Here is a 27,877-nt window from a genome sequence, read left to right as displayed (position 1 = left end):
TTTTTATGGACGAATAATAATATTCCATTTTATTTTTTTATTTAAAAAATTTTTTTTGAATATTTATTTTTGAGAGAGAGAGAGGGACAGAGCATGAGCGGGGGAGGGGCAGAGAGAGAGGGAGACACAGAATCTGAAGCAGGCTCCAGGCTCCGAGCTGTCAGTGCAGAGCCTAACGTGGGTCTCGAACTCATGAGCCGTGAGATCATGACCTGAGCCCAAGTCAGACGCTCAATCGCCTGAGCCACCCAGGGCCCCAATAATATTCCATTTTATACACATCACACACACACACACGCACGCGCACACACACACACACACACCCTCCACATCTTCTTAATGCATTTATCTGTGGATGGACACTTGTGTTGCTTCCATATCTTAGTTTTCGTAAATAATGCTGCAGTAAACATAGAGGTGCATATATCTTTTCAAATTAGTGTTTTTGTTTCCTTTGGGTAAATACCCCATAGTGGAATTACTGGATCATATCATATGGTGATTCTATTTTTAATTTTTTGAGGAACCTCCATAGTGTTTTCCTTGGTGTAGCTGCACCAGTTTACATTCCCAACAACAGTTCATGAGTGTTCTTTTTACTCCACATCCTCACCAACACATGTTATTTCTTGTGTTTTTTTATTTTAGCCATTCTGACAGTGTAAGGTGATCTCTCATTGTGGTTTTGCTTTGCATTTCCCTGCTGGTCAGTGATGTTGACAATCTTTTCATGTGTCTGTTGTGCATTTGTATGTCTTCTTTGGAAAAATGATTGTTCAGGTCCTCTGCCCATTTTTAATTGGATTATTTGGGTTTTTTTGTGTTTAGTTTGGATATTATCCCCTTATTGGATATACTATATCCAAACATCTTTTCCCATTTAGTAGGTTGCCTTTTTGTTTTGTTGATGGTTTACTTCGCTGTGCAAAGCTTTTTATTTTGGTGTAGTCCCAGTAATTTCATTTTGTTTTTGTTTCCCTTGCCTGGAGAAGCATATCTAGAAAAGTATTTATGTGGCTAATGTAAAAGAAATTACTGCTTATGTTTTCTTCTAGGAGTTTTACAGTTCCAAGTTTCACATTTAGGTCTTTAATCCATTGTTTTTGTGTATGGTGTAAGGAAATGGTCAGTGTCATTCTTTTACATATAGCTGTCCAATTTGTCCAGCACCATTTGTTGAAGAGACTTTTTCCCATTATTTATTCTTGCCTCCTTTGTCTTAGATGAATTGATCAGATAAGTGTGGGTTTATTTCTGTGTTCTCTGTTCTGTTCCATTGATCTATGTGTCTGTTTTTGTGCCAGTATCATACTATTTGATTACAACAGCTTTGTAGTATGTCTTGAAATCTGGGATTGTGATACCACTAGCTTTGTTCTTTTTCAAGATTGCTTTGACTATTCAGGGTCTTTAGTGGTTCCATACAGATTTTAATATCATTTGTTCAAGTTCTATGATAAATGCTGTTGGTGTTTTGATAGGAATTGCATTGAATATATTTTCATTTATTTGCATCATAATTCAATTTGTTTTTATTAGTGTTTTATAGTTTCAGAATACAGGTCCTAATCTCATTGGTTAAGTTTAGTCCTACGTGATTTGTTATTTTTGGTGTGATTGTGAATGGGATTGTTTTCTTAATTTCTCTTTCTGCTACTTCATCATTAGTGTATAGAAATGCAACAGATTTCTGTATATTAATTTTGAAATTTTTTACAAATGTTTTTATTTATTTTTGAGACAGAGACAGAGCATGAGCAGGGGAGGGGCAGAGAGAGAGGGAGACACAGAATCCAAAGCAGGCTCCAGGCTCCGAGCTGTCAGCACAGAGCCCAAAGCAGGGCTCGAACCCACGGACTGCGAGATCACGACCTGAGCTGAAGTCAGGCGCTTAACCGGCTGAGCCACCCAGGTGCCCCACTGTATATTAATTTTGTAAGTTATGACTTTACTGAATTCACTTATTCTGGTAGTTTTTTGGTGGGGTCTTTAGGGTTTTCTGTATATAGAATCATGTCATCTGAGGGGCACCTGGGTGGCTCAGTTGGTTGAGCATCCGACTCTTGGTTTTGGCTCTGGTCATGATCCCAGGGTTATGGGACCAAGCCCCGTGTCAGGCTCCATGCTCAGCGTGTAGCCTGTTTAAGATTCTCTCTCTCTATTCCTCTGCCTCTCTCCTCTGCTTGTGTGCACAGTTTCTCTAAAAGAAGAAGAAAAAGAAAATAGGGGTGCCTGGGTGGCTCAGTGGGTTAAGCATCCTACTCTTGTTTTTGGCTCGGGTCATGATCTCACAGTTCTTGGGAACAAGCCCTGCTTTGGGCTCTGCACTGACAGCACGGAGACTGCTTGGGATTCTTTCTTTCCCTTTTTCTCTCCGCCCCTCCCACATGCACGCACACTTTCTTTCACTCTCAAAAATAAAACATTAAAAGAAATTGTGAGAGTGGGCATCTTTGTCTTGTTCCCAATCTTAGAGGAAAAGCTCTCAATTTTTCACCATTGAGTATGATGTTAGCTGTGGGTTTTTTGCATATGGCCTTTATTATGTTGAGGTATGTTCTCTCTAAACCTTTGTTGAAAGTGTTTATCATGAATGGATGTTGTACTTAGTCAAATGCTTTTTCTGCATCTACCAAGTTGATCATATGGTTTTTATTCTTTCTCTTATTGATGTGATGTATCACGATTCATTTCCAAATATTGAATCATCCTTGTATCCCTGGAATAAACCCTCTTGATTGTGGTGAATGACTTTTTTAATGTATTGTTGGATTTGGGTTGCTAGTATTTTGTTGAGTATTTTTATATCTATGTTAAAATATGTTAACATAATATCTATGTTATATCTAGATACTGGCCTATAGTTCTCTTTTTTTGTCGTGTCTTTATCTGGTTTTGATATCAGGTTAATGCTGGCCTCATAGAATGGATTTTGGAAGCTTTCCTTCCTTTTCTATTTTTTTGAATAGTTTGAGAATAGGTATTAATTGTTCTTTAAATGTTAGGTAGAATTCACCTGGGAAGCTATCTGATCTTGGACTTTGTTGAGAGTTTATTGATTACAGATTCAGTTTCTTTTCTGGTAATCAGTCTGTTCAAATTTTCTATGTCTTCCTGTTTCAGTTTTGGTAATTTATATGTTTCTCAGACTTTATCCACTTATTCTAGGTTTTCCAGTTTGTTGGCATATAGTTTTTTTTTTATTTTTTTTTACCTTTATTTATTTTTGATAGAGACAGAGCACCAGTGGGGAGGGGCAGAGAGAGGAGACACAGAATCTGAAGCAGGCTCCAGGCTCCGAGCTGTCAGCACAGAGCCCAATGCAGGGCTCGAACCCACAAACCATGAGATCATGACCTGAGCCGAAGTCGGATGCTTAACTGACTGAGCCACCCAGGCTCCCCTTTTTTTATTTTTGAGAAAGAGAGAGAGCATGCACACATGTGCATACGAGCAGGGGAGGGGCAGAGAGAGAGGAAAAGAGAGACTCCCAAGCAGGGTCCAAGCTCAGAAGTGAACCTGATGCAGGGCTTGATCCCACAACTGTGTGATCATGACCTGAGCCAAAATCAAGAGTCAGATGCTCAACCGACTGAGCTACCCAGGTGCCCCAGCATGTAGTTTCTCGTAATATTCTCATAATTGTATTTCTGTGGTGTTGTTATATTTCCTCTCTCATTTGTGATTTTATTTATTTGAGTACTCTTTTTTTCTCTTGATAAGTCTGGCTAGAGGTTTATCAGTTTTATTGATTTTTTTTTCAAAGAATGAGCTCCTAGTTTCATTGATCAGTTCTTTTTGTTTTTGTTTCTTTATCATTTATTTCTGCTCTAATCTTTATTATTTCCTTTAGGTTTTGTTTGTTCTTTTTCTAGCTCCTTTAGGTGTAAGGCACTCTGTTGTTTTAGGGGTTTTGCTTTTATTTGCCTGTATTTAATTTATTTCTGTGCTAATCTTTATTATTTCCTTTCTTCTACTGGCTTTGGGCTTTGTTCTTTTCCTGGCTCCTTTAGGTGTAATGTTAGGTTATTTCTTTGAGAATTTTCTTGTTTGTTGAGATAGGTCTGTATTGCCGTAAACTTCCCTCTTTGAATAGCTTTTGCTGCATCCCAACAGTTTTAGACTATTGGGTTTCATTTGTTTCCATGTATTTTTTTTTTAATCCCAGTGTAATTAACATACAGTGTTATATTAGTTTCAGGTGTACAGTATACTGATTCAGTAATTGTATACATTACTCAGTGCTCATCATGATGTGTACTCTTATAATCTCCTTCATCTATTTTACCTAATCCCCCTCCTGCCTCCCCTCTGGAAATCACCAGTTTGTTCTCTATATTTAGCATCTGTTTTTGTTTCTTTTTTTCTGTTTTGTTTGTTTCTTAAATTCCACATATGAGTGAAATCATATGGTATTTATCTTTCTCTAACTGACTTATTTCACTTAGCATTATACCGTCTAGATCCATCTATGTCATTGCAAAAGGCAAGATTTCATTCGTTTTTTTTTTTTTTTTTAAATGTTTAGAGAGAAGAGAGAGAGCACACATGTGAGCGGGAGAAGGGGAGGGGCAGAGAGAGAGAAGGAGACACAGAATCTGAAATAGGCTCCGGGCTCTGAGCTGTCAGCACATAGCCCAATGTGGTGCTTGAACCCACAAACTGCAAGATCATGACCTGAGCTGAAGTTAGACGCTTAACCAACTGAGCCACCCAGGCGCCCCTCATTCTTTTTTATGGCTGAGTAACATTTGTGTGTGTGTGTGTGTGTGTGTGTGTGTGTGTGTGTGTGTGTGTGTGTATGTGTATGTCACATCATCTTATCCATTCATCTGTGGGTGGACACTTGGGTTGCTTCCATGTTTCTTGGCTAGTGTAAATAATGCTACAGTAAACATACAGGTGCATAGATCTGTTTGAATTAGTGCTTCTGTTTTCTTTGGGCAAATACCCAGTAGTGGATTTACTGGATTGTAGGAGAGTTCTATTTTTATCTTTTTGAGGAAACTCTGTATGATTTTCTACAGTGGCTGCACCAGTTTGCATTCCCACCAACAGTACATGAGGGTTCCTTTTTCTCTACATCCTTGCCAACACTTGTGGTGTCTCCAAGTATTTTTTTATATCCTCTTTGATTTCTTGGTTGACCCATTCATTGTTCAGTAGCATGTTATTTACCCTCTCTATATATTTATGTTCTTTCCAAATTTATTCTGTGGTTGGTTTCTGGTTTTGTACCATTGTGGATGGAAAAGATGCATTATATAATTTTGGTCTTTTTTAAAAATTTATTGAGACTTGTTTTGTGGCCTAATAATAATATCCTGGAATATATTCCATGTATACCTGAAAAGAATGTGTAGTGCACTGGTTTTGTTTTTTTGAGAGGGGGTGCAAATGAGTGAAGGGCAGAGAGAGAGGGAGAGAGAGAGAAGCGGGGCTCACCCGAAGTGGGGCTCAAGTTCACCCAATGCAGGGTTCAAACGGTGAGATCATGACCTGAGCTGAAGTCAGATGCTTAACTGAGTGAGCCACCCAGGTGCCCTTATATTGCACTGTTTTGTGATGGAATGATAGATCTGTTAAGTGGAAAATCTTGGAGACCTATCTAAATGATCTGAAAAATACAGTCCAGGCAAAACAATGCTGTTTTAGTTAAATGTTACTGGTTGGAAGCTGAAGCCTATTCTATTTTTGTTAAAAGAGATTAGTAATTTTTAGGTATTAAAGACATACTAGCACTGAAATGACATAATGCAAAGGATTGAAAGAGAATTGCAAAGGGAATGATTTTCTCACTGTGTGAGTCCGTTGGTATTTGCATCATTTTACATATCACCGCCAATGGATATGGCTGAGAAATATGTACCATACCATGCAGTCTCCCCAGCAAGCAGAATAAGTGAGTCTTGAATTTGTTTTGCAGAAAAGCAGTGGATGAGGGTTAATACAGAGAAATGTTTCACAGTGGAGGTGAACGTGGGAACAAGAATTTAGAACATCAGTATTGTTAAACATTCTTGTTGATGGTGTGCCTGATCCCTCTTGGGAAAAATAGAATGACAGTAATTAACTTAGACCTATAGTGTTTCATAGAATAATCTTGACCTTTGGGGCCAGATAATTCAGGAGTGTCCCAAGCATGGATATTTTTGTTCCCTGGGCCCTAAATGCCATTCGTAATACCCACTTCCTTCACTCCCCCATCGTTGTGATAACAAGTTCCTGTACATGTCTAAATGCTTTTTAGAGGTGATTAAGTACTGTTACCCCATCAGGAGAGAGGGTTGGGGAGTTTATTGTAAGCAGAGAGAATGACCTCTACAAATATATGGAAGGCAGGACTGAACTCTTGAAACTTGTTTACCTTTTCCAGAAGAGAAGAAAAAACTGATCAGAGATTTTGATGAAAAGCAACAGGAAGCAAATGAAACGGTAAGAACAGGGAACAAGTCCTTATTTCTTCTACCTGGAGTTAGTCTTTTCCAGAATTATTACCCGACCACAGATTATTGATCTTGATTTGGATTGTATTGATCCTGTGTATTGATCTTGATTTGGATTATTTCTTACTAAGTGAGGCCAGTTGATGGGGTGAGTGATGAGAGGATTTGACAAACACAAATGGGTAAAGCTTACTCTCTTAAAATTAGTATTTGATATAATACATTCCTGATTTGAGTAGTAAGGGCATTCTCAAACCTTTACCTGGGTGGTCTTTTAATGTTTGTTTATTTTTGAGAGAGAGACAGACAGAGCACGAGTTGGGGAGGAGCAGAGAGAGAGGGAGACACAGATCCAAAACAGGCTCCAGGCAACTGTCAGCACAGAGACCAATGCGGAGCTCAAACTCATGAACCGCAAGATCGTTACCTGAGCTGAAGTCGGGTTCTTAACCGACTGAGCCACCCGGTTGCCCCTACCTGGGTGGTCTTTTAAAATGAAATTTTAAAAGCTGGCCATTAAGATGAGTTATTCTTCTTTGTTAAAATTATTATCACAAAAAATGTACCTCAGAAGTGGTTGTAGTTCCCTTCTGCTGTTTTAAAAGACAACATAGTGAATATGATTGATCTTGACAAACACATTGAAGACTGTTAAAGGAATCCCCTGATATTAGAGGGGGAGATTTCTGATTTTTAATATATAATATGTTCTCTTTAATTTCATTTACCTAACTTTATTAGATATTGCAACATCCCAGTTTTGATGGAACCTGTCTGTATATTGACGTTTCTCCCCTAAGTCCTCATAAAGAACCACTTGTCTGGTATATGGTCAGATCAAATGCAAGAACCAAGCAGTTGCCTTGAGTTTAGTTTTATTAATAAAAGCTGAAATAATAAAAATAAATTAAATGAGAGAAAGAGAAAGCAAACAAACAAGCATAGTGGCTGGATTTGGTTCCTTGGGCAGGGCATGCATGGACTGGACAGGTTTCCAATCAGGACCCAAAATGGGCTGGTCAAATGTCGGTCCAGGCTGCCGAGCAATTTAACAACTGCTTCTCTCTTAATCTATGGCTTTTCTTTAAAAACAAAACAAAACCTTATTTTTTAGAAGTAGTGTCCCTCTCTCTCCATATCCTTATCCTCTAGCTTCATCAAACCCTTTCAGGAATTTGGGGTTAAAATCCAGGTTCCAATAGCCAAAGTATGGAAAGAGCCCAAATGTCCACCGATGGATGAATGGATAAAGTCAGGCCACCAGATTGTGGAAACTGTGGAAACTATGTCCTTCACAATGGACATACTAGAAACTCTTCTTAATACCTGTGTAAATCTGGGCATCTGCAGGATACCAGTTATAGAATCAATCTTCTTTTTTTGGTTAATATCTTTGTAGAACGTTAAACATCTTTCAGTTAATACCAATTTATTTGTTTGGTGCTTAGATACTTTTCTCTGAACTTAGCAAAATCAACCAATCCAACTTTGGCCATCCCAGGCAGATGAAAATAATTTATGGCTCTTGTGAACATGTCTGAGTGTTATATTTTACTTACCCAATAAAATGGAGATCTCATGTGGACCCCTGGTTATATAGGACATGGAGACAAACAACTGATTTTCCAAAAGAAGAGGAAGGAAGAAACCTCATGCCAGACCCCTATCATTTTTAGTACAGTAGATTTCAAAGTGTTTCATGAGAGTACTTGAACTATAACAGCTTAAGAATTTGGTATACTGGAAAGGCAATTTGAAGATTTTTGAATCCTGACTTCCCTTATTGTGTTATCTTGAGTACATTTCTTCAATTCTTACATATGAAATAGAAGTAGTATTTACTACCTTATTGAGGACAGGGAAGATTAAATGAGATAATACATATAAAAATGTTTAGTCAGATATAAAGTGCTTGTTAGTTTTTTTCACTCATTCATCACATATTTCTTGAATGCCTGTTCTATGCATGCTAGGCACTGTGCCAGGCACTCAGAGTAATGAGGTGAACAGATCACATGTGGTCCCTGCCCTCATGGAACATATGGTTGAATACTTATTTGCAGTTGTCTGTGGTTTGATTAGTCCATACTAGGCATGTGCCCAGATGAGAGAGAAAAGAACCAGGCTATCTACTCACTTTCTGCCTTCCCAGCTGGCAGAGATGGAAGAGGAACTACGTTATGCACCTCTGTCTTTCCGTAACCCTATGATGTCTAAGCTTCGAACCTACCGGAAGGACCTTGCTAAACTCCATCGGGAAGTGAGAAGCACACCTTTGACAGCCACACCTGGGGGCCGAGGAGACATGAAATATGGCACATACACTGTAGAGAATGAGCATATGGTAAGCCTTCACTGTTTTTTGTTTTTTTTTTTTATCTCCTTAAGTGCCTGTGGCACAAAAATTAACCATGTCGTAGAGTACAGTTTATGTTATCAGTATTTATTGAACTCTTATTCTTCTCACCTTATCCTCTTTCCTGCATCCAGTTCCCCTCCCGCCTTGGGGTAACCACCTCTCCTCTATTTTTTTGTTGTTGTTGTTAAATTTTTTTTTTTTAACATTTATTCATTTTTGATAGAGAGACAGAGCATGAGCAGGGAGGGGCAGAGAGAGAGGGAGACACAGAATCCGAAGCAGGCTCCAGGCTCTGAGCTGTCAGCACAGGGCCCGACGCAGGGCTTGAACTCACAGACTGTGAGATCATGACCTGAGCTGAAGTCGGATGCTTAACCAACTGAGCCACCCGGGTGCCCCTCACCTCTCCTGTTATTTAATGCAGATCTTTCCCAACCATGCTTAGATTTCTTTGTATCTTTAATAAAACAGTGCTTGATATATAGTGGAGGAATACAAGAGTTCCCTATTCTTATTGTATCTGGACTTTGTATTCTGACCCATAAATCCAGTTTTTTCAGATATGCTCAAAAAATTCAGTTAGGTTTTTATCAGGATAGCCCACGCTTTCAGGAAGGGGCTCACAGCTTACTCAGTTGTAACAGAAAGTAAGCCAGACTGCCTCTCTAGACCCTAGTATTCTGATTTATCAAATTAGACTGACAGAATTGAAAATCTATATTCTGAAACTATCTAGAGAAGTTAAAGGAGTAAAAGTTTACAAAGACTAAATGTAATGTGTTGCATTTGGAATTATACTCCACTGTGCAAAGTAGAAATGGCCTGGCAGGTGGCCTGGCCAGGAGCATGGGAAAGAAATGGCGGGGCCTGTAAGTGCAGACTACATGTGTGTAGAAGAATCCTGTTTGATGATGCATCCTGACTATAGTTGAAGAGTTCAGACGATACTGGCCTGACATTTACTGGTGTCAAACTGGAGTATTTGAAAATGATATAAACTTTTCAAAATTCACTTGTAAAGGGAGACTGGGAAAAGGCAGATAGGTGAAGCTTGTTAAAGTGAAATGAGAGGTATAAAGTGACTTTGGTCATTTGTTACCAAAAATAAACCAACAAAAAAAGGAGGGGCGAGATAAAGCCAAATAATAATTTCCTTTAAAATTACTAGTTTCAGAGTCATAAAAACAATTTAGATATACATACCACCTTCATTGGAATTACTGTTCCAGACCTCGAGTTGATTTATGTGATCTTACTGTCTTTTCCTTCTCTTCAATCTAATCAGTTAAAAATATCCATCTTTCATTAAAAAAAAAAAAAAAAAAAAGCCTTATTCCTTATTCCTGCTTCTTTTGAGCTGAATTAACTGGGATTTATTTCAGTGACATTCAGTGTGGTTCCATCATCCACTGGCCTGTATGCCACATATGAAAACTTCTCATCTAGAAACCCAATATTTTGGCTGCCTGATGGTGGCATCAGTAATAGGCCCTGTGAACCAGCCCCTTTCTGAGTGGTGCATGTATAAGTGCTTTAATAGCTAAGAACTTAACTGTTCCTATTTGTCGGTGGTTAATTCTGGCTGACAATGGCTACTTCTGTCATCATGCCTTCGGTGCTTGGGATTATAGGTGGAGTAAAACTTTGGCAGAGATTTAGGAAATTAGGGCACTAGGGAAATTAGGGCAGCTTACTTGGCCCCAGATACCTCCTTCTCTGAGAGTAGTCACCAGTGTGGGCAACTTAAGAGTTTATGTTTTGTATGGCTGAGGTGAAATTCTTTTGGGGCTTACCAGGATTGTAACCAGTTAAATGTTTTCCAAAATGTAGTAGTGTCACAAATCATTTTGAAGTCTGAATGTACTAAAAATGAATAGCTTATTCATGGTGCATCCGTCCTCAGTACCAGTCAGGTGGGAATCTTCAGTGAATTAATCTATTTCTAAGGCTATGGAATTTAGTTGGTTTGTTGTCCTGTCAAAAGTTACAGGCTATACCCATATTCAGATAGCTCCTGCACCCCACATCTGGGCCACTGCCTCTCATAAATTGTTAGTCCAGAAAGTACATGAAATCATTGCAACCTCATCACAAACACAGGGGAAATGCTCTGTTTTTAACCTCCTTTTCTTGCATCACATAAGTATAAAACCAGTGGAGTGAAAGGTATGTCATCTTGTATTGGATTCCAGGTGCTTTCATCTGACCTTGAATATAATCTTAAAAGTAATGAGGGGCACCCGGGTCGCTCAAGTCAGTTGAGTGTCTGACTTTATTTAAAAAGATATTTTTTAATGTTTATTTTTTGAGAGAGAGGCAGACTGCAGGCGGGGAAGGGCAGAGAGAGAGGGAGAGACAGAATCGGAAGCAGGCTCCAAGCTTTGAGCTGTCAGCACAGAGCTTCACACGGGGCTTGAACCCATGAACCATGAGATCAGGACCTGAGCCGAAGTTGGAGACTTAACTGACTGAGCCACCCAGGCACCCCTAGTGTCCAACTCTTGATTTCGGCTCAGGTCATGATGTCATTGTTCCTGGGATCAAGCCAGCCCCACTTTGGGCTCTGCACTGACAGCATGGAGTTTGCTTGAGATTCTCTCCCCCACTCTCTCTCCGCCCCTCCCCCACACACTGTCTCTCAAAATAAGTAAACATTGCACACACTATATCCCTTCTTACATCAGAAGGGTCATAAGGAATGTGCTGGCAATGAATTTATGATGGGAGATGTTTAATATTTCCATTCCATTTTCTGGTCAGAATCGGCTACAGTCTCAAAGGGCATTGCTTCTGCAAGGCACTGACAGCCTGAACCGGGCCACCCAGAGTATTGAGCGTTCTCATCGGATTGCCACAGAGACTGACCAGATTGGCTCAGAAATCATAGAAGAGCTGGGTGAGCAACGTGATCAGTTGGAGCGTACTAAGAGTAGGGTAAGTCTGAGTGGATGGGGCAAAGTAGGTGGGCCCTTTATATCCTGATGCCTTACCACTGCCGGAAGTTATAGCAGTTCTGAATTCAGGGTCAGGACCTTTTAAGCACTTCAGCTTTTCTCAATTTTTAATTTTCTTGGTTGAGAAAGTTCTCTTGGAAGTTTTTTACCCCTCAGATGTAGAGGTCATTGGAGGGGCCAGGGCGGAGACAGAAGAAACCCAATTTCTGTATTTATGGAAGATTGTCAACTAAATCTAAGACTGTAGCCACTCCATCCTTTTATTAATTCCTGTATTACCAACCTGAGATTTTTCTCATACATCTAGTAGGATATTATCCCGTTCTTATGAAAGCGTCATCTACTTAAAAGATCCTAGGCTTTTGGGTTTTTTTTCTCATTTAGAGCCAAGGCTGTTTTCCACATGTCATAAAATAGTACCACTAACAATTTATAGAGGGGGTCAGTCCTAGACTATGACTCTTTCCTGTTACCCAAGGTAAGCTGGATCATTGTGGGAAGAAAACAGAAACAACTTAGGCCAAATGCCTGTATCAGTGGAGTCTCTATCACTCTTAAGAGGTTCTGAAAAACTCATTTCTCCCTTTCCATATACCTGCACAGAAATTTAAAAAATAGTGCAGCTTGCCAGTAGAATGTTATATCCTTAACGTTAAAAGGCACATCCAAATTGAAGAATAGATACTGTGGGCAAGGCTTGGATGGAAAATATTAGCTTAGTGTGGGGATTGTCTCATATCTTAATAGCTGCAATTATCCCCATTTTTAAAGTAAATCAGAATAATGCCTTTCCATCCTCAGTGAAAATTCACAACTACTGATTTCGAGGTAAACTGTGGAGAAGACAACTTGCTTACATATTGTATGGTTTTTGACTTTTGAAAAAAGCAGGTGGATTGGTTGAATTTAAAAGCTGTGGAATGAGCTGAGATCAACTTACCATGGCCACTGGGGAATGGGAACAGATGGTAGGTGGCATCTGTTAAAATATCCCCCAGCTATCTTGATTATCAACAGGCAACCAAAAGGAAATGATTTTTTTAAAGGCTTTTAAAAGATTAATTCCTTTCACAATTCAGTGCATCTGTAAAAGTGGTAAAGAAAAAATGAATCAGATCCCAAAAGTGGTAATTGACCAGCCTACAAAAACAAATACTAACCCAAAAGGCCCTCCTGGAATTTGGTTGATGAAATTCAAATCTTAAGTTGCTTCACAGTTACTGGTGAGGCACACTTGAAGCTTTTTTCTGTCTTGAGTAGCCAAGGTGAAGGATTAGCTTGGCCCCAGGAGTCCCCCACAATAACCTTGGGACATAATAATTCCTAAGCCTGCTTGTTGAGTACTAAGGTATCTTATCCTTGCCAGTTCCTTCTACTTGTACTCGGAGGCCATCATTCAGATTGGTTTGATGGGGTTTTTCAGCACACACCCTTTAATGCCCACTGTCAGTTTAGGAATGTTCAGGTTTTACGGTATCTACTTTTAAAAGGGGGAAATAATTGCTATTTTCTCTTCTCAGCTGGTAAACACAAGTGAAAACTTGAGCAAAAGTCGAAAGATTCTCCGTTCAATGTCCAGAAAGTAAGTTTTAAAAAGTCACAAAATTTCTCCTACCTCTAAGACATTAAACAGTGACTTGCAAAGGTCCTGATAAAGCAGAAAGAATAAAGTATTATCTTGTATAAATATCCCAGGACAAAATTCTTTGTTAAAATTATATGCTGCTTTGACTTGGTGCAGTCAAAAATTTGTCCACTATTAATCCCAGTTTACATTCTTCAGAGCACATGGGAGTAATACAGCTTCATGTTCCTTGAAATATAGTTGTATAAACTTGGTGAGAAAACTGTTTTTACAGCTACTGCTTAGTAGTTGCTTTTGGCTCTGCTTGTCCTTCATGGAAGTAAGCCCCTTATCAGGGAGTTCTGTCCTGTTAGCAAGAAGTTGACTTAAAAAAAAACCCTAGTGCACTAAACAAAACTACAACCTAGCCAGGGAACTAGTAGAGTGAGATTTTCCTAAACAGTGGTAAATGTCTTGTCAAACCAGAGGAAACCTTCAGTTAGAGTTGCCTTGAAGAACCAGAGATTGAATTCTTTGTGTTAACAAAAGATAATATAACGGCTTCAAAAAGTTTACTGCTTTTATAAAGGTATCCTTTTGGGTTGATGGAGGAAGAGAGTAGTTAGATAGTGGTGTTATATTTCTGCTATTTTGAAATATTCAACCTGATTTCAGAAATAATTTTTCAGGGTGCCTGGCTGGCTCAGTTGGTAGAGCATCTGACGCTTGATCTCAGGGTCATGAGTTCAAGCCCCATATTGGACATTGAGCCTACTCAAAAAAAAAAAAAAAAAAAAAAAAGACATCTTTCATATTTAATAAACACTAGCTCTCCTAGAAAAGCCTTTAAAGTTTTATTTAAGTAGTCTCTATACCCAACATGGGGCTTGAACTCAAAACCCCAAGATCAAGAGTCACATCTTTTTCCTACTGAGCCAGCCAGATGCCTCTAGGAAAGCTATTCTTAAAGTGAGAAAGTAACTACTATTTGAAAACATTTTAGAATCAAGAAACCATTTTTATGCTTTGGTATCTGTTGTCACAATTTTCAACATTTCCGTGAGGTAGTGTTATCCCTAAATTACAGTTGAAAAAAGCTTTCAAGATGTCACTTGAAAGAACCTTATATATACACTAACTTCAGTGGCTATGTGATCAAACAAAATTTCAATCTGTCTCACAGTATCTAGCCTCAGCCTGAGGGTCAAACTCCTCAGTATTACAAATGGACAGAAATAAGGACATCCAGGCTTCTGACTGTTCCCTGCTTTGCTTCTCTTTGTAGAGTGACAACCAACAAGCTGCTACTTTCCATCGTCATCTTACTGGAGCTGGCCATCCTAGGGGGTCTGGTTTATTACAAATTCTTTCATAAGCATTGAACTTCCTAGAGGGAAGGGTTTGCGGACCAGAACTTTGACCCTGTGAATGAATGGTGTTAGGGATGGGGAATAAGCGGAGTGCTGCTGTAAGGTAATGGTTCAAGGATGCACTGTGTAGCTAGACTGGGAGAAGGGAGGGAAGACGGAAAACCACTTTACTGTGAAGGAACAGCAACAAGACCAGTATGATATACCAAGGTAATAAATGCTGTTTATGACTCCTTTAAATTTACATAGTACTCCAGCATATTAATAGCCTGTGAACTGCAAAAACAAACAAAAAAAACCCCACAAATTTACAGTAGTATTGGTCACCAAAATGGAGAGGGAAAGGAAACTTTACAATTGTGAGAATGCGCAAATGTTCTCATTAAGGCAATATTGACCCAGACAACCATTTAGTATATGTGCCCTCAGATGCCTCATAATTCTGGAATGCCCATCATGACAAACGTGTCAGCACACAAAGTTCCTAAATTCTCACACGTTCTTCACTTTCTGATTCATCCGGTGAACTGGGAGTAGGAAGTTGGTCATAGACAATGTGCCCTCCCTCCCTTGTCTGACCAAAACTTGAAGCAATCACATCCACTGCCAGGCCTGCGGTAGCCTTGGCCTCTTCCTCTGAAGCAGCCAGCTGAGGATTGACTTCAACAAGATCCAGTGCTGACAGCAATCCTGAAAGAACAAAGCATGACAAAACCTTAGAAGATTCCCTAGCTGCTCCTTTCATTGAGGGTCGTCCTACTAGATAGAACAGGCCAAGGTAAAAAGTAATTTTCTACTATTAAAATTACCTACGGTCAAGGAACCCCTTATACCTACCTCATCTTCTTGGGCATGAAGTTCAAACACTGTATACGAGAGTAAGATTAAAATCAATCATCCCTCTTCAACTAACAGAATAGGCATAGCTGTCAGGTTTTCTGTATGAGATGAGGAAAGAGCCTGTGGGGAGGAGGTAGGATTTTTCAGCCTACTTGTTGGGAAAACATGTGCCATGTCCAGTATTACTAGGAACCTTCCAGATGTCTGTATGTAGTTGTATGAAGAGATCTTTTGAGCTGTTCCCCACTTTTGAACTCTGACGTTTTATCTCTTAAGGCATCACATGCCCTGAAGTATAGTTATTAGGGCAGATCTTAGTCTCACCCCTACAGGTTAAGGGCGGGTATGATGTTTGACAAGATGTTTAGGTCTCCCATCGTACTGACCCAGTATCTTGTGCTTAGTCAAGGGAAGACTTGGCCATACTTTAATCTGGACTTGTTACCTTCTGTGAGGGCTGAAGAACTTGTACTAAAGGGTTTGAGAAGGGAAGAGTAAACCCGAAGAACCTACCCAGACATGCCTTCTACTCCCCATCCCCAACACACAGGCCCACTTCTTTGAGGTAAACTTTTTTGTTGTTATTCTGGGTGAAGTTAATCTACCTCTTCAAGTCATTTGAACAGACTAGTATTGGAAAATACAAGTATCAGTATACTTAGACCACTTAGGGTGGCCATGAAGCCTGGAAACATGGGTGTATATACCTACTGATTTATAGATACTATAGTATAGTACATGACCTGCTCGGTGCCATTACATTTGTTCAGTCTACAGTCCTTTATTAGCAATGTGTAGTTCAATGCAAAACTGAAATGAGCAGGCATGTTACTGCAGCATTTCCACCAGTTCCTGTGTAAGCATCTGGGTCTCTGATGATTTGTGTGTCTGATTTCCACTGACTAAACCGGAAACTTTGGTGTAGCCCAGAAGTAATCCAGAGGGTTTGAGCTATTAGAAATAGGGGGATCTGGGTGGCTCAGTTGAGCCTCCAAGTCGTGATTTTGGCTCACGCTGTGATCTCACACTTTGTGAGATTGAGCCCCACATCAGGTTCTGCACTGACAGTGTGGAGCCTGCTTGGTATTCTCTCTCTCCACCCCTCCCTCCCTCTCTCAAATAATTAAACTTTAAAATATAAATAGGGGCACCTGGGTGGCTTAGTAGGTTAAGCGTCCGACTCTTGGTTTCGGCTCAGGTCATGAGCCCTGCGTTAGTTCTGTGCTGGCAGTGCAGAGCCTGCTTGGGATTCTCTCTCCTCTCTCTGTCCATCCCTCACTTGAGCTGTCTTGATCGCTCTCAAAATAAATAAGCTTTAAAAAAAAGTTTAAAAGGGGCGCCTGGGTGGCTCAGTCGGTTAAGCGTCCGACTTCGGCTCAGGTCATGATCTCGTGGTCTGTGGGTTCGAGCTCCGCGTCGGGCCCTGTGCTGACAGCTCAGAGCCTGGAGCCTGTTTCAGATTCTGTGTCTCCCTCTCTCTGACCCTCCCCCGTTCATGCTCTGTCTCTCTCTGTCTCAAAAATCAATAAACGTTAAAAAGAAAAAAATTTTTTTTTAAAAAGTTTAAAAAATAAACTATTACGCTCTAGTATAAGGCTTATCCTATATGAAAGGACCCAAGATATTGTCCATCTTTACACTATCTTCCAGAAGGTTTAACTCTACCTTCTTAATTCCAAGTGAACTAACTTTTAATGTCAGGGTAAAAATTATAGCTACTTGGCCTTGCTTTTTAATCTTAGCCTTTAGACAATTCAGATGCAAAGGACTATATCAGTTTGGCAGGTTATTCAGTATTACCTTCGCATATTTTGCTATGAGCCAAGTCAAAATATGCCTATAAATGACTATTCCTTATTAGCCTGACCAAATGACTTTCAGTTATAAAAGTTTAAGAAATATCGTATCTGTAATGGCATGGAATAGAAGACAATCTTTTGGCATGTTAGAGGTCAGCATATTTCCATAGTTAACAGGATGATCACTTCTTACCTGTATTGTGTATTTCTTCAGTAATATACATGCCTTCTCGATAGGTCAGTCCTCCTACAACAGGGGTTCCTGTGGCTGGAGCCAGTGTAGGGTCAAATGCATCAATATCAAAACTCAGATGGATTGGCCTTTGTCTTCTTGAGAGGAAGAGGTAAGAGAATAGTCATTTGGGTGTACTTGGACATTGATCCTTCCTACAGTCTTAGTTCCTTGATTTTGTTGCTGTTAGTCCTGGTACTTTGCTAATACAGCAGATTTCCAGGTTTCCTATTCTGGATGTTACTGTGTATTACCATATTAGCTTTCTACACGCCATGTCATAATTTTGCCATTTGTGTGCCTCAGACAGATTAACTGCAGTTTATATTTCTGACTTAACCTAGGCATTAGAGTCATTCACATTAACAACTGTCAATAGAGGGAATTCTTCACTTTTCCTAGGAGATTGATCTAGGTTACAGTTGCTCAGTCTCTCCATATAATAGCAGCTGAACTTAATTGATTTGAGGTCTATAATCTTATCTCCCAATTCTAATTTCAGTTTCGCCCTGGTTTCCAAGAGTAGAAACTAGCATACAACACATATATGCTAGATAACTAAATTTCTTAACAGCTTAAGAAATGTAATTGCTACCTGGTAGTATGCCATTAATCACCTGGAAATAAAGACTCCACACTGAGCAAATGCCCTTATAATTAGCATCTGTTGGCATTCATCTGCCATCTTTCTAGCTATACTGTCAAGATTTGCTCAATATAAGACTTTCAGATGAAGCAGTTGTGAGCTTAGGAAAGAATGGAACAGTTGAACAAACACTTCTCATCTCAAAAGATAATAATTAAAAATGGACTTAAAAAAAACTTCATGAGAGACAGAGGAGCTGGGCAATGACTTCAAGGAAACCCCCTCCCAATCCCAGAGGAAGAATATGACCTATGTTTCATATTCTCCCTTTCCAAATTATTTGAATTTTTTTGTATGTGTACATATTTTGCTTTTATTTTAAAAAAAGCTGCTATCCTCAAGACATGGGCTAAAGTGTGTTGTTTATTGGGAGTCTGCCCTATTCCCTTTGGGACTTTTCCCTTTGGAAGTAGACATCCACTGTAGTTACTTACTTGCCAATTAGCAGATCAAATGTCTGTTCCATAACCTTCTGGATACCAAGTCGATCTATGTCTCTCATGGAAAAATACTGGATATCATAATTCTTTAAAATAAAACTGGATGAGATATAAAGGAAGGAGTCCTTAGTTTAAAGAGCATTTTTAATCAAATCCTTGTTGGGGTGGGATTGGGGGTGAGTCTGTCTCTATAGTGACCTACAACAGGTTAAGGCAAGGAACAACCTATCAAAAGGAACATAAATATCCGAGACAGGCCCAAAGCTTAACCCCAATGTATCAACTTACTGTTCAGGAGGGTCCACATCTCTCAGACCAATATACACGATACTTGGGGAAGAGATACAAGGTTTGATCCAAGAAAATCCTGGGAGTTGTGGTACCTGTCAAAAGAGGAATGGACAAGACTCATCAAGGATTCTTGGTCTGACCAAGATAATTACTGTGTGCTTCTCAATGTATGCAGGCTGCTTTCTCCTCCTACCTACAAGATATGCTTAAAGCAGCACAAGACACACATGCACTGGGAAAGAACTGATAGAAGTGGAAATGATTCAGAAGGCAGGCAGCTGAAGAACACAAATTTCCTGGAATAAAAAAAAAAATTCTCCTAAGGTAGCCACGGTTTCTCATTAACTTACCTAAATAACAGGAACACTGCTGATTAGCCCTTTTTCACCCCTTTGTACATTACTGAATTGTTTACAGAATGGTTCTTGAAACAAAACCCAACTGCCATCTTACGTTGCCTACAGCCAAAACAGGAATTCTGCCTAATGAATAACTTTTGTACTATCCTGCTTTAACTTGGTCCCTCACTGAGGGGAAGGATATACAGATTCTAGTCTATACCTAATACGGACTCCCATGTTTTCTAAACCACCTAGGAAAATATTACCGAGAGGTAATCATAATTTTACTTTCCTCTGGACCAGTGGATCTGAGAGTGAAGCAGGACTGGGGACCTCTAACCAAGAAGTCCTCGTGCTATAGGTATATCAATCACTAGAGTTATGCCACTTTCCTTTCTTGCAAGATTATGACACACACACACCCTTCCTCGGAGCAGGGCCCATATCCTGGTCCTCTTTATATCCCTAGCATCTAGTAGACTGCCTAGCCCGTAATAATTTTGATGAACAAATGAAGGAATACTAATTATTTCTACCACCACCATCAGCCCATCCTTCACAGAAATCGCATTGAACTAGTTCCTCAAAGCCCCAGCATAATCCATGCAAGCAATTCAATTTTCTTCTCATTTCAGCCCACTGACCTTGTCCTGTAGTTCTCTGAGGAGAAATGAAACTGGCTGTCCATGGAGATTTCCAGATGAAGTGGTGAGGGGTGTATTGATGTCAGCATGGGCATCAACCCAGATCACACAAAGGTCTGGGCAGTGTCGGGCGTGGCCACTAATGGTACCAATTGCCAGGCTACAAGAAACAAACATGATAATCGAGGCCCTCTGCTTGGCAAACATCACCAGTAACAAATATCCTCATGTCAGTGCAGTTCACACTTTGTCCTCAGGGCAAAGTCAGGGCCTCAGACTGCGGCTGGATTTGGATGACCCAACAGTCCTCGGCCTGTAGTTCCCAAAGATTAACCTTGAGTGAGTTAAGGAGAAGTGGAAGGTTCCAAAGATTCAAAATTTGTTGACTGCTTATCATTCTAGTTTGACAGAGGTCATTGCTCTCCCTAAAATTTGATATTAGTCCTGGCCCAGAAAAGGACCTTACCTTTTTTGTTCAATGAATGAAATCCAGTTAAGTGGTATGTTCTATATGTAACAACTCACAAATATTTAATACTTAAGGAAGACCAGGGAGATCTAATTATTACTTTCAAAGAATCAAAGAAAAAAAAAAAGAATAGTTCTATTAACTTTTTAAGGATAAAAATTAGCATTATAGCTTTGTAGAAAGATTATGTGCTACTTCCTCAAAGGAAAAGTCAAAATTGCTAAAGACATTAAAGTAACAGGGGAACCCAATTAAAGATCTCATTTATCAGATCACTAAATAAACATTTATTTGCATGTTATCTTCTATCTATTAGCATGACATTCATGTATCAGTGTTTTTTGCCTTTCCTTGTCCTGGGACTCTGTGTACATGGGCTAACTGTCCTGTCTCCATTGTAGGAATACAGCTGATGAAATCGTGGTTGGAAAGCTGCCCAGCTTCCCAGTAACCAGAGAATTTGACATAGATGGGAAGTGCAGCTTATGCATTTTAGAAACTAAGTACAGCTATCCTTCTTGGTCAGTATAGCATGAGACAACATTTTAAGCTCTATGCCCCACAAAGGGACTTTTTGTGGGATAGCATGGTCTAGTGTGAAAAGTGGTGGACTTTACTGTTTGTTTGTTTTCCAGAAAGCTGTGATCTAGCACAGGTTATCTAGTTTTTCTAGACAGTTTCCTTTTCTGAAAGGGATAATAATTTTGGCTTAGGTCAGAGATAGTTTGATGTCTAAGACCATAGTTTATATCATATTGTGTAAATGGAGCAGGGTGACCTAAAGATGCCTCCTTCCTTTAAAATGTTCAGTAGCTGTTCAATATATACACTCCTCCCTTCCTTTCTAGAATCTTCCAGATAGCCTTAGTTTTAGCACTGAACAGAAAAATCAGGAACAGTGAAAAGGGCTGCAATGTAGATAACTACAGAAAAAAGAAAAGCCAAACATTATGATGATCACGTTGATAAGCAGTTCCCAAATAGACAACCAAAAGAAAGTCAATGTAAATGAACTTCAAGAGATAACACTGAGCTAAAAGGAAGAAGGCCCACCCTCTGGTTGATTTAACTGGATCACTGTAGAAAACCTAGCTACTGTCTTATTCTACCTGAGATTTTATTCCTAATGAGATCTACCTGCATTTCCAGTTGTAACAAAGATTCAACTTCTGTTAAGAGATCTGAAAAGCTCTGTGTGCACCTCAGGGGAAGTTGCTAGATTGACTCTCAAAAGAAAAGCTAATTGCCTTCAGAATTTGCCCTCTGAATTTGAATCTCACCTCTGCTACTTCCTGGCTCTAGAAGTTGGATAAATTATCTGACCTCTGTCCCTCAGTGTTCCTAACAGATTAGGTAAAACTGTATCTGCTTCATGGCGTTATCATGAAGATTAATCATGAGATCTATATGAAGTGCTCAGTACTCATAGTACTTTAATGCCTTTTTTCTTTCTGCCAAAAACCTTCATTACTTAGCTCAAATAGGACTGCTCTGGCCCAGAAGGATCTCTTCTTTCTCTCAAATTCTGTAGAATTCAATATTTTTTTTTTAATCCCATGTGTATTTTATTTCATCTAGTCTTAATAAATCACAATTCCCACAGTCCCTAGCACTACTTGAGAAGACATCAAGCAGTGCTCAATAAAGTACATGCTGATTCACTAAGAGAAGGATCCTAAAGTCCATACTGTGAAGGTAGAGAACATACTCACATGGCAAGTGGAGAACCTGAACATACTTGCAAAACTGCTTAAAACAATTCAGCCTACTAATGTATCCTTCCAATTCTCTCGAATAGCCAAATGAAAGTCATAAGACAGTTCAAGAGAGGAGCATGTTTCTAAAAACTTTGATTGTCCATCTCTGAACTTGTCCTCATACTACACAATGTGTCCTACAATGAAAACCATAGGTGCCTCCATCAACTCAGGATCGTAGATCTTAAGATACTATTATGCACGTCATACCTTCAAAATTCTGAAGGATATTTTACTTTTAAGTGAGGAAGTAGACAAGCTAACTCATTAGACCACAAGCACCATACTATCCAGCTCCTCCACCACCCCTGGATCCCAGCTTACCTGTGGTCTCCTCCCACTGTGACACAGCTGTAGCCACCTGACACAGCTCTACTAACCACCTCAGCCAATTCCTGGTTGGCAAGGCCCACTGAGCGAGGATTCACAATCAGGTTGTTGTAGAGATCATCTTTAGGGACTGGAGTAAAACTCAAATCTCCAAAATCTTTCAGGCGGCAGCCTGGGAACAAATTGGGGATGACAAGATTAATTGTATACGTTATTCCAACTCTTACTGGCCTGGGCCACAAATAAGAACTTGTGACAAAGTGCACACATCACACTCATTTTGCCACAGTAAAACTCAAAATGTCACATGACTGTAGCAGGACTGTCACATGATTATCTCAGTCCTCCCAGCAATCCTGTGGGGTAGATCCTATTAGGAACACCATTTTGCAGACAAAAAAAGCTGGGTTATGGAAAATGAAGCCCAGAAATGTTCACTGACTTAACCTAACAATCACAAAATTAGTAGCAATTAAACCTCATATCCCAGAGTTATAAAGTGAAAGTAAAATACCAATATGAACCAATAGAATTTAAAGAAAATTAAGTACTATTAATTTAGAGCAAAAATACATACATAGTAATTTTAATATTATAAACTTTTTTTTTTTTAATAAAAGGCCAATCTGAGGACCTAAAGCATCCTAAAAGTAAGAGAAAGGTCTTTGTTACCAAGATCCTAGGCAACGTTTTAATTGCTTGACAAAAATTCTTAAACTCACAACTATCCTATTAGACCACTAAAATCATGCTGTTCTATAGATGAAAAAATGGAAGGTCCCAAAATCACAGAGCTGCTAAGTGGCAGAAGCAGGACCCAAATTCAGGTCACCTACCCCTAAAACATACATTCTTGACTACACGGTTTCCCAAAGAATCCCTTTTGATCCCTTCTCTTTAAGAACTGAGCACCTGGGTGGCTCAGTCGGTTGAGTGTCTGACTTTGACTCAGCTCATGATCTCACAGTTCATGAGTTCAAGCCCCACATCGAGCTCGCTGCTGTCAGCCTGTCAGTGGGGGCCCTGCTTCAGATCCTCTGCTCGCCTCTCTCTGTCCCTCCCCTGCTTGCACACTCTCAAAAAACAAATGTTAAAAACACTAGTGAGACCTTTTGTAAAAAAACACAGGTTGGTGGAAATGGAGGAGCAGCAAACCTCTCACAGGTTTACCTACTACAGCATACACCTAGACCAGCTGCTGGACACATCCTCCGAGCAGCTGACTCAGTGACAGCAGTGGAAGCAGCATTTGCTCCCAGTGTGCCTGCAGAGACAACCAGGAGGCACCGCCCACAGACAAGCCAGAGATGGTGAATACACACACCTGCTGGATAGCAACGTCCCGCGCAAGATGGCGGGCATCTACAACGGCAAGGCCTTCCCCCAGGTGGATGTCAAGCCCAAGAGGATCAGCCACTACCTGTGGGAGTTCTCCCCTACCTACAAGCCCATGAACGTGGGGCCCCAGCATCGGGGCCACCCACTCCTCCGGCTTAATCCCCCTCAAGTAGCCTCTTTGACCAATAAAAGCACAGACTTATCTTAAAAATGTTTTGGTGGGGAGAGCACCTGGCTGGCTCAGTCAGAGGGGCATGCCAGTCTTGATCTCGGAGTTGTGGGTTTGAGCCCCATGTTGGGTGCAGAGATTAAAAATAAAATCCTTAAAAAAACTTTTTTTTCATTTTGAAATAGTGATATATTCTGACAATATACTATATTTTTGCTCTTAGATTCCACATTTTCCAAAGAATTATGACACCAGTCATTATATGTTAATTTTTACCTTACGGTAAGTACCAGTCTTGCCATGTAACCATTTAATAAACTGGTTGGATGCCATAAAGGCTTAGGACTAAGTAATCCAACTCTATCACGAACAGATCTGAACTATCAGAGAACATAATGTTACCATAGATTGTATTCTTAAGACCCTGCTTCTCAAACTGGAGACTAGGTAAGGGCGGTGAAGGGGAAATGGTCACAGGATAGTAATTCTGGAAGAGATTTGTGTTAAAGATTTGGATTAGACCAGCGCGGACCCATCTTGAATTTAAACTGTACAGTTTTGAGCTTTACTTTTTGAGCCCATTCTCTATTCAAAGCAAACAACTGAGAAAATGTAAAAATTTGAGAACCAACAGCCTGTAACATAAGGCCAACCAGAGGATCACTACTAAAAGGGATATTGGAAGCAAAATAGAAAACTTTATCCTATTTCCAAAATTATGATACACCTACAGCTGCAGAATTCTGTATGTATCTTTTGTTCATTGCGCTTTAATCCTATAAAAACACCCAGAGAAGATCTGGAAAACTTAAAGAGAAAATACTAAAGGCAGAAGAATATGATAAGCCAAAGCCATTGGGATACAAGATAAAAAATATGACCATAAAAAACATCTATAAAAATCTTTTAAAAGGAAAAAGCCGTAAGGGATAAGCACTTTATAAGATCTCAGTATAGGAGCACAGTTTAGATTTAATAGAAGCTTTGACTAACTTTTAAGTCAGTATCAAGTCTTGCTATTGGCAACAGTCTTGGGCTGGACAGATTTTGAACGTCCGTGCCTACACTTGCTATATCCGTGTTTATATCTGCACCCCCTCTGCCACTTCTAGGATTTAAGTTCTTAATAGGTATAAGACATCAGGGCATGTCTGGTGTTTTATAATATTAGGTATACAATTAGAAAAGGTTTATTATCTAATTAAATAATGTTAATATTAACCAATTTTTGAAGACTAACTCACTATTCACAGGACAAATAAATACATAGGAATCAACCCAGTGGATAAGTGACAACTTGGGGAACATACAAGTCCAGTCATGGAACTTGTAGACTCATAAGTATGACAATACAGAACTCAGCTCATTGTTACTGACTTAGCAGAAAAAAGCTGCAGAAAGCCTATAGAGGAACCTTAAGAGAATTTGGCAGTCTTAAAGAATACTCTCCAAGGAAGACAGACTCAATTTCATAAAAGAATTTTGCTTATTAAGTATGCAACTCCATGATGCGGATCACCAGATTAATTCACAGCCCAGAAAGTGGGTTCTTCTAAGATTATCCAACTCCCATTTGCTCTCCTTCCTTACTCACCAAACAGCCTGCTCTGGTTATTCACTTAGTTTCCCTGTTGCCCTCATACCAGCAAGAGGGCCTCCTAACAGTGGATATTGGAGGGACTGTTGCTCATCATAATTTTGATTGGGGATTTTGGTTTATACATCATGGTTAACAGGAGTCTCTGGGTTGGAAAGCCTGATAAACTCCACACGTATCTAGATTTCTGTTCCTAACTAATTTGAAAAGATACATGCACTCCTAGGTTCACCACAGCATTTTTACAATAGCCAAGACAACCTAAGTGTCCATTCACAGGTGAATGGGGTAAAGATGAGGTGCATATATATACACCTACAATGACATGCTAGCCATAAAAAAAGAATGAAACCTTGCCCTTTGCAACAACATGGACAGACTTAATGAGCATTATGCTAAATGAAATGTCAGATCATACCATATGACTTCACTTGTATATGGAATCTAAAACACAGAAGCAGACTCAAAAAGAGAACTGATAGTTGCCAGAGGGAGGGGGTGGAGGCATGAACAAAGTAGGTGAAGGGAAATAAGGGGTACAAACTTCGTTATAAAATAAGCCATAGAGATTAAAAGTACAGCATAGGGAATACAGTCAATAATACAATAATGTTTGCTGCCCAGTGGGAACTATGCTTATCATGGATGTACAGTGGATGTACAGAATTGTCAAATCACTATGTTGTGTACCTGAAATTAATATCGTGTGTCACTATACTTCAATAATAAAATTTAAGCAAAATGAACTCTCCTCTTCCTGGGTCCACAAAGCTGAGGACCAGACCCCCTGAAGGGATTAATATCCTGAAAGGCCCTGCCTGAGTTGCCTACCCTATAGTACTCCCATTTCTGCTCTTTATGTTCCAAAAGTGCCAGGAAAGGACTAAGGACAAGGACTGTTAAGGGAATGAAAGGAAATTCAGCAGGGACTGGGGGGACAGGGGTCAAGGAACTATTCCCACATCAAGTAAAATTTGTACCAGCACTGTGTTGCTATTTTCATTGTTTTCTTTCCTTACTGGTAATAGAAAATTTTTATAAAATTTATAAGGGAAGTGTCTAATGGTGAAAGTCCCTACCCCACTTCCCAGGCTTGACTACTCCATCTTTGCTTGACCTTTGTGCATAAACATAATTCGTACTTTTTGTTTTTAAGTAGGCTTCTGCCCAATGTGGAGCCCAATGTGGGGCTTGAACTCACGACCCTGAGATCAAGACCTGAGCTGAGACGGAGTCAGACGCTCAACTAAGCCACCAGTGCACCCCATACTATTCTTTTAAATAAGGTTGTTGGAGTAGGCTTAACTGCTGTAACTAACCTTCCCCCAAACAATGGCTCAAACACAGTAAATTGGTTTCTTGTTCCTTTAACATCCAGGGTGGATATTGTAGGTCAGCAGGAGGCTTTCCTTCGTGCAACGATTCAGAGACCAAGCTCCTGGCTTGTGGCTCTGCCATAATTAGGGCTTTGCCATTTGTGTGGCTGAGGTTGGGTTTCCCCAGGATCAAGGCAGCAAGAGAGGAAGAAAGCCCTGAGAAGGCAAACATCTATTTTTAAAGGCCTTGGGACACAAGTGGTACATCATACCTGCTCACATGGTACTGGTCAGCAAATCAGATCTAACTTCTGTCCAGAAGAGAAAGGATTTGGTGGACAGCTAGCAATCTCTGCTGCAAGTAGTACTTTTAAATTCTGCTGCCATAACTTTTAAGTGATTAAGAACTCAAGATTCTTGGGGAGCCTCGGTGGCTCAGTCGGTTGAGCATCCAACTTTGGCTCAGGTCAGGATCTCACAGTTTGTGAGTTCAAGCCCCACATCAGGCTCTATGCTGACCGTGTGGAGCTGGGAGCGTACTTCGGATTCTGTGTCTCCCTCTCACTCTGCCCCTTCCTGGCTCATGCTCTCGCTCTCTCAAAAATAAATAAACTTTAAAAAAAAAAAAAAAAAAACCTCAAAATTCTAAAGCTATGTGCTGATCTGTACAATTGGCAATCCTAACTATCCTATTTCATTATAGAGCTGAATCAGCAAATGTACTATGCCATCCTGATACAACCTCTCGGGGCCTTTCTCCTCTAATGCCTGCTATACTGATAGCATTGGAGCAAAGGACTAGTGGAGAAGAGTCTAGGATTGGTTTCTAAACAGTGAACAAGGTTCTGAAAGAAGAAATGCACACAAGCCAGGTTTGAAAACAGTAGAGCAATTTAACAGAAATGAGAAGTTCGCAAATTGGAGCAGTAATGCAAAGGAGGCTGAAGAGAACATGAATTGTAACCCAAGGGCCAG

At 39.9% G+C, this 27,877-nt stretch overlaps 2 protein-coding genes across 3 annotated transcripts in view; one reads left to right on the top strand and one right to left on the bottom strand.

The window, feature by feature from the left end:
• VTI1B (vesicle transport through interaction with t-SNAREs 1B) overlaps positions 1-26,328 on the top strand; it is a 41,511-nt gene extending 15,183 nt beyond the window's left edge. The window contains exons 2-6 of the mRNA XM_053889526.1: positions 6,377-6,435; positions 8,599-8,790; positions 11,566-11,739; positions 13,280-13,341; positions 14,609-26,328. Coding sequence (XP_053745501.1) covers positions 6,377-6,435; positions 8,599-8,790; positions 11,566-11,739; positions 13,280-13,341; positions 14,609-14,705 — 584 coding nt within the window. The 3' untranslated portion in view covers positions 14,706-26,328. The remainder of the gene's footprint in view (positions 1-6,376; positions 6,436-8,598; positions 8,791-11,565; positions 11,740-13,279; positions 13,342-14,608) is intronic.
• The window catches only part of ARG2 (arginase 2), a 31,230-nt gene continuing 18,249 nt past the window's right edge, over positions 14,897-27,877 (bottom strand). For both annotated transcript variants that reach the window (XM_019451458.2, XM_019451456.2), the window contains exons 3-8: positions 22,477-22,654; positions 19,927-20,086; positions 18,939-19,033; positions 18,645-18,749; positions 17,526-17,662; positions 14,897-15,383 (exon numbers count right to left, since the gene is read on the bottom strand). In XM_019451458.2, coding sequence (XP_019307003.2) covers positions 15,178-15,383; positions 17,526-17,662; positions 18,645-18,749; positions 18,939-19,033; positions 19,927-20,086; positions 22,477-22,654 — 881 coding nt within the window. In that variant the 3' untranslated portion in view covers positions 14,897-15,177. The remainder of the gene's footprint in view (positions 15,384-17,525; positions 17,663-18,644; positions 18,750-18,938; positions 19,034-19,926; positions 20,087-22,476; positions 22,655-27,877) is intronic.

This window comes from Panthera pardus, unplaced genomic scaffold, assembly GCF_024362965.1.
Source record: "Panthera pardus isolate Hobbes unplaced genomic scaffold, ASM2436296v1 HiC_scaffold_24, whole genome shotgun sequence".
In the NCBI taxonomy this organism is placed as follows: Eukaryota; Metazoa; Chordata; class Mammalia; order Carnivora; family Felidae; genus Panthera; species Panthera pardus.
Note: the sequence above shows the minus strand (reverse complement) of the source record. Positions and strands in the feature narration are given on the sequence as shown.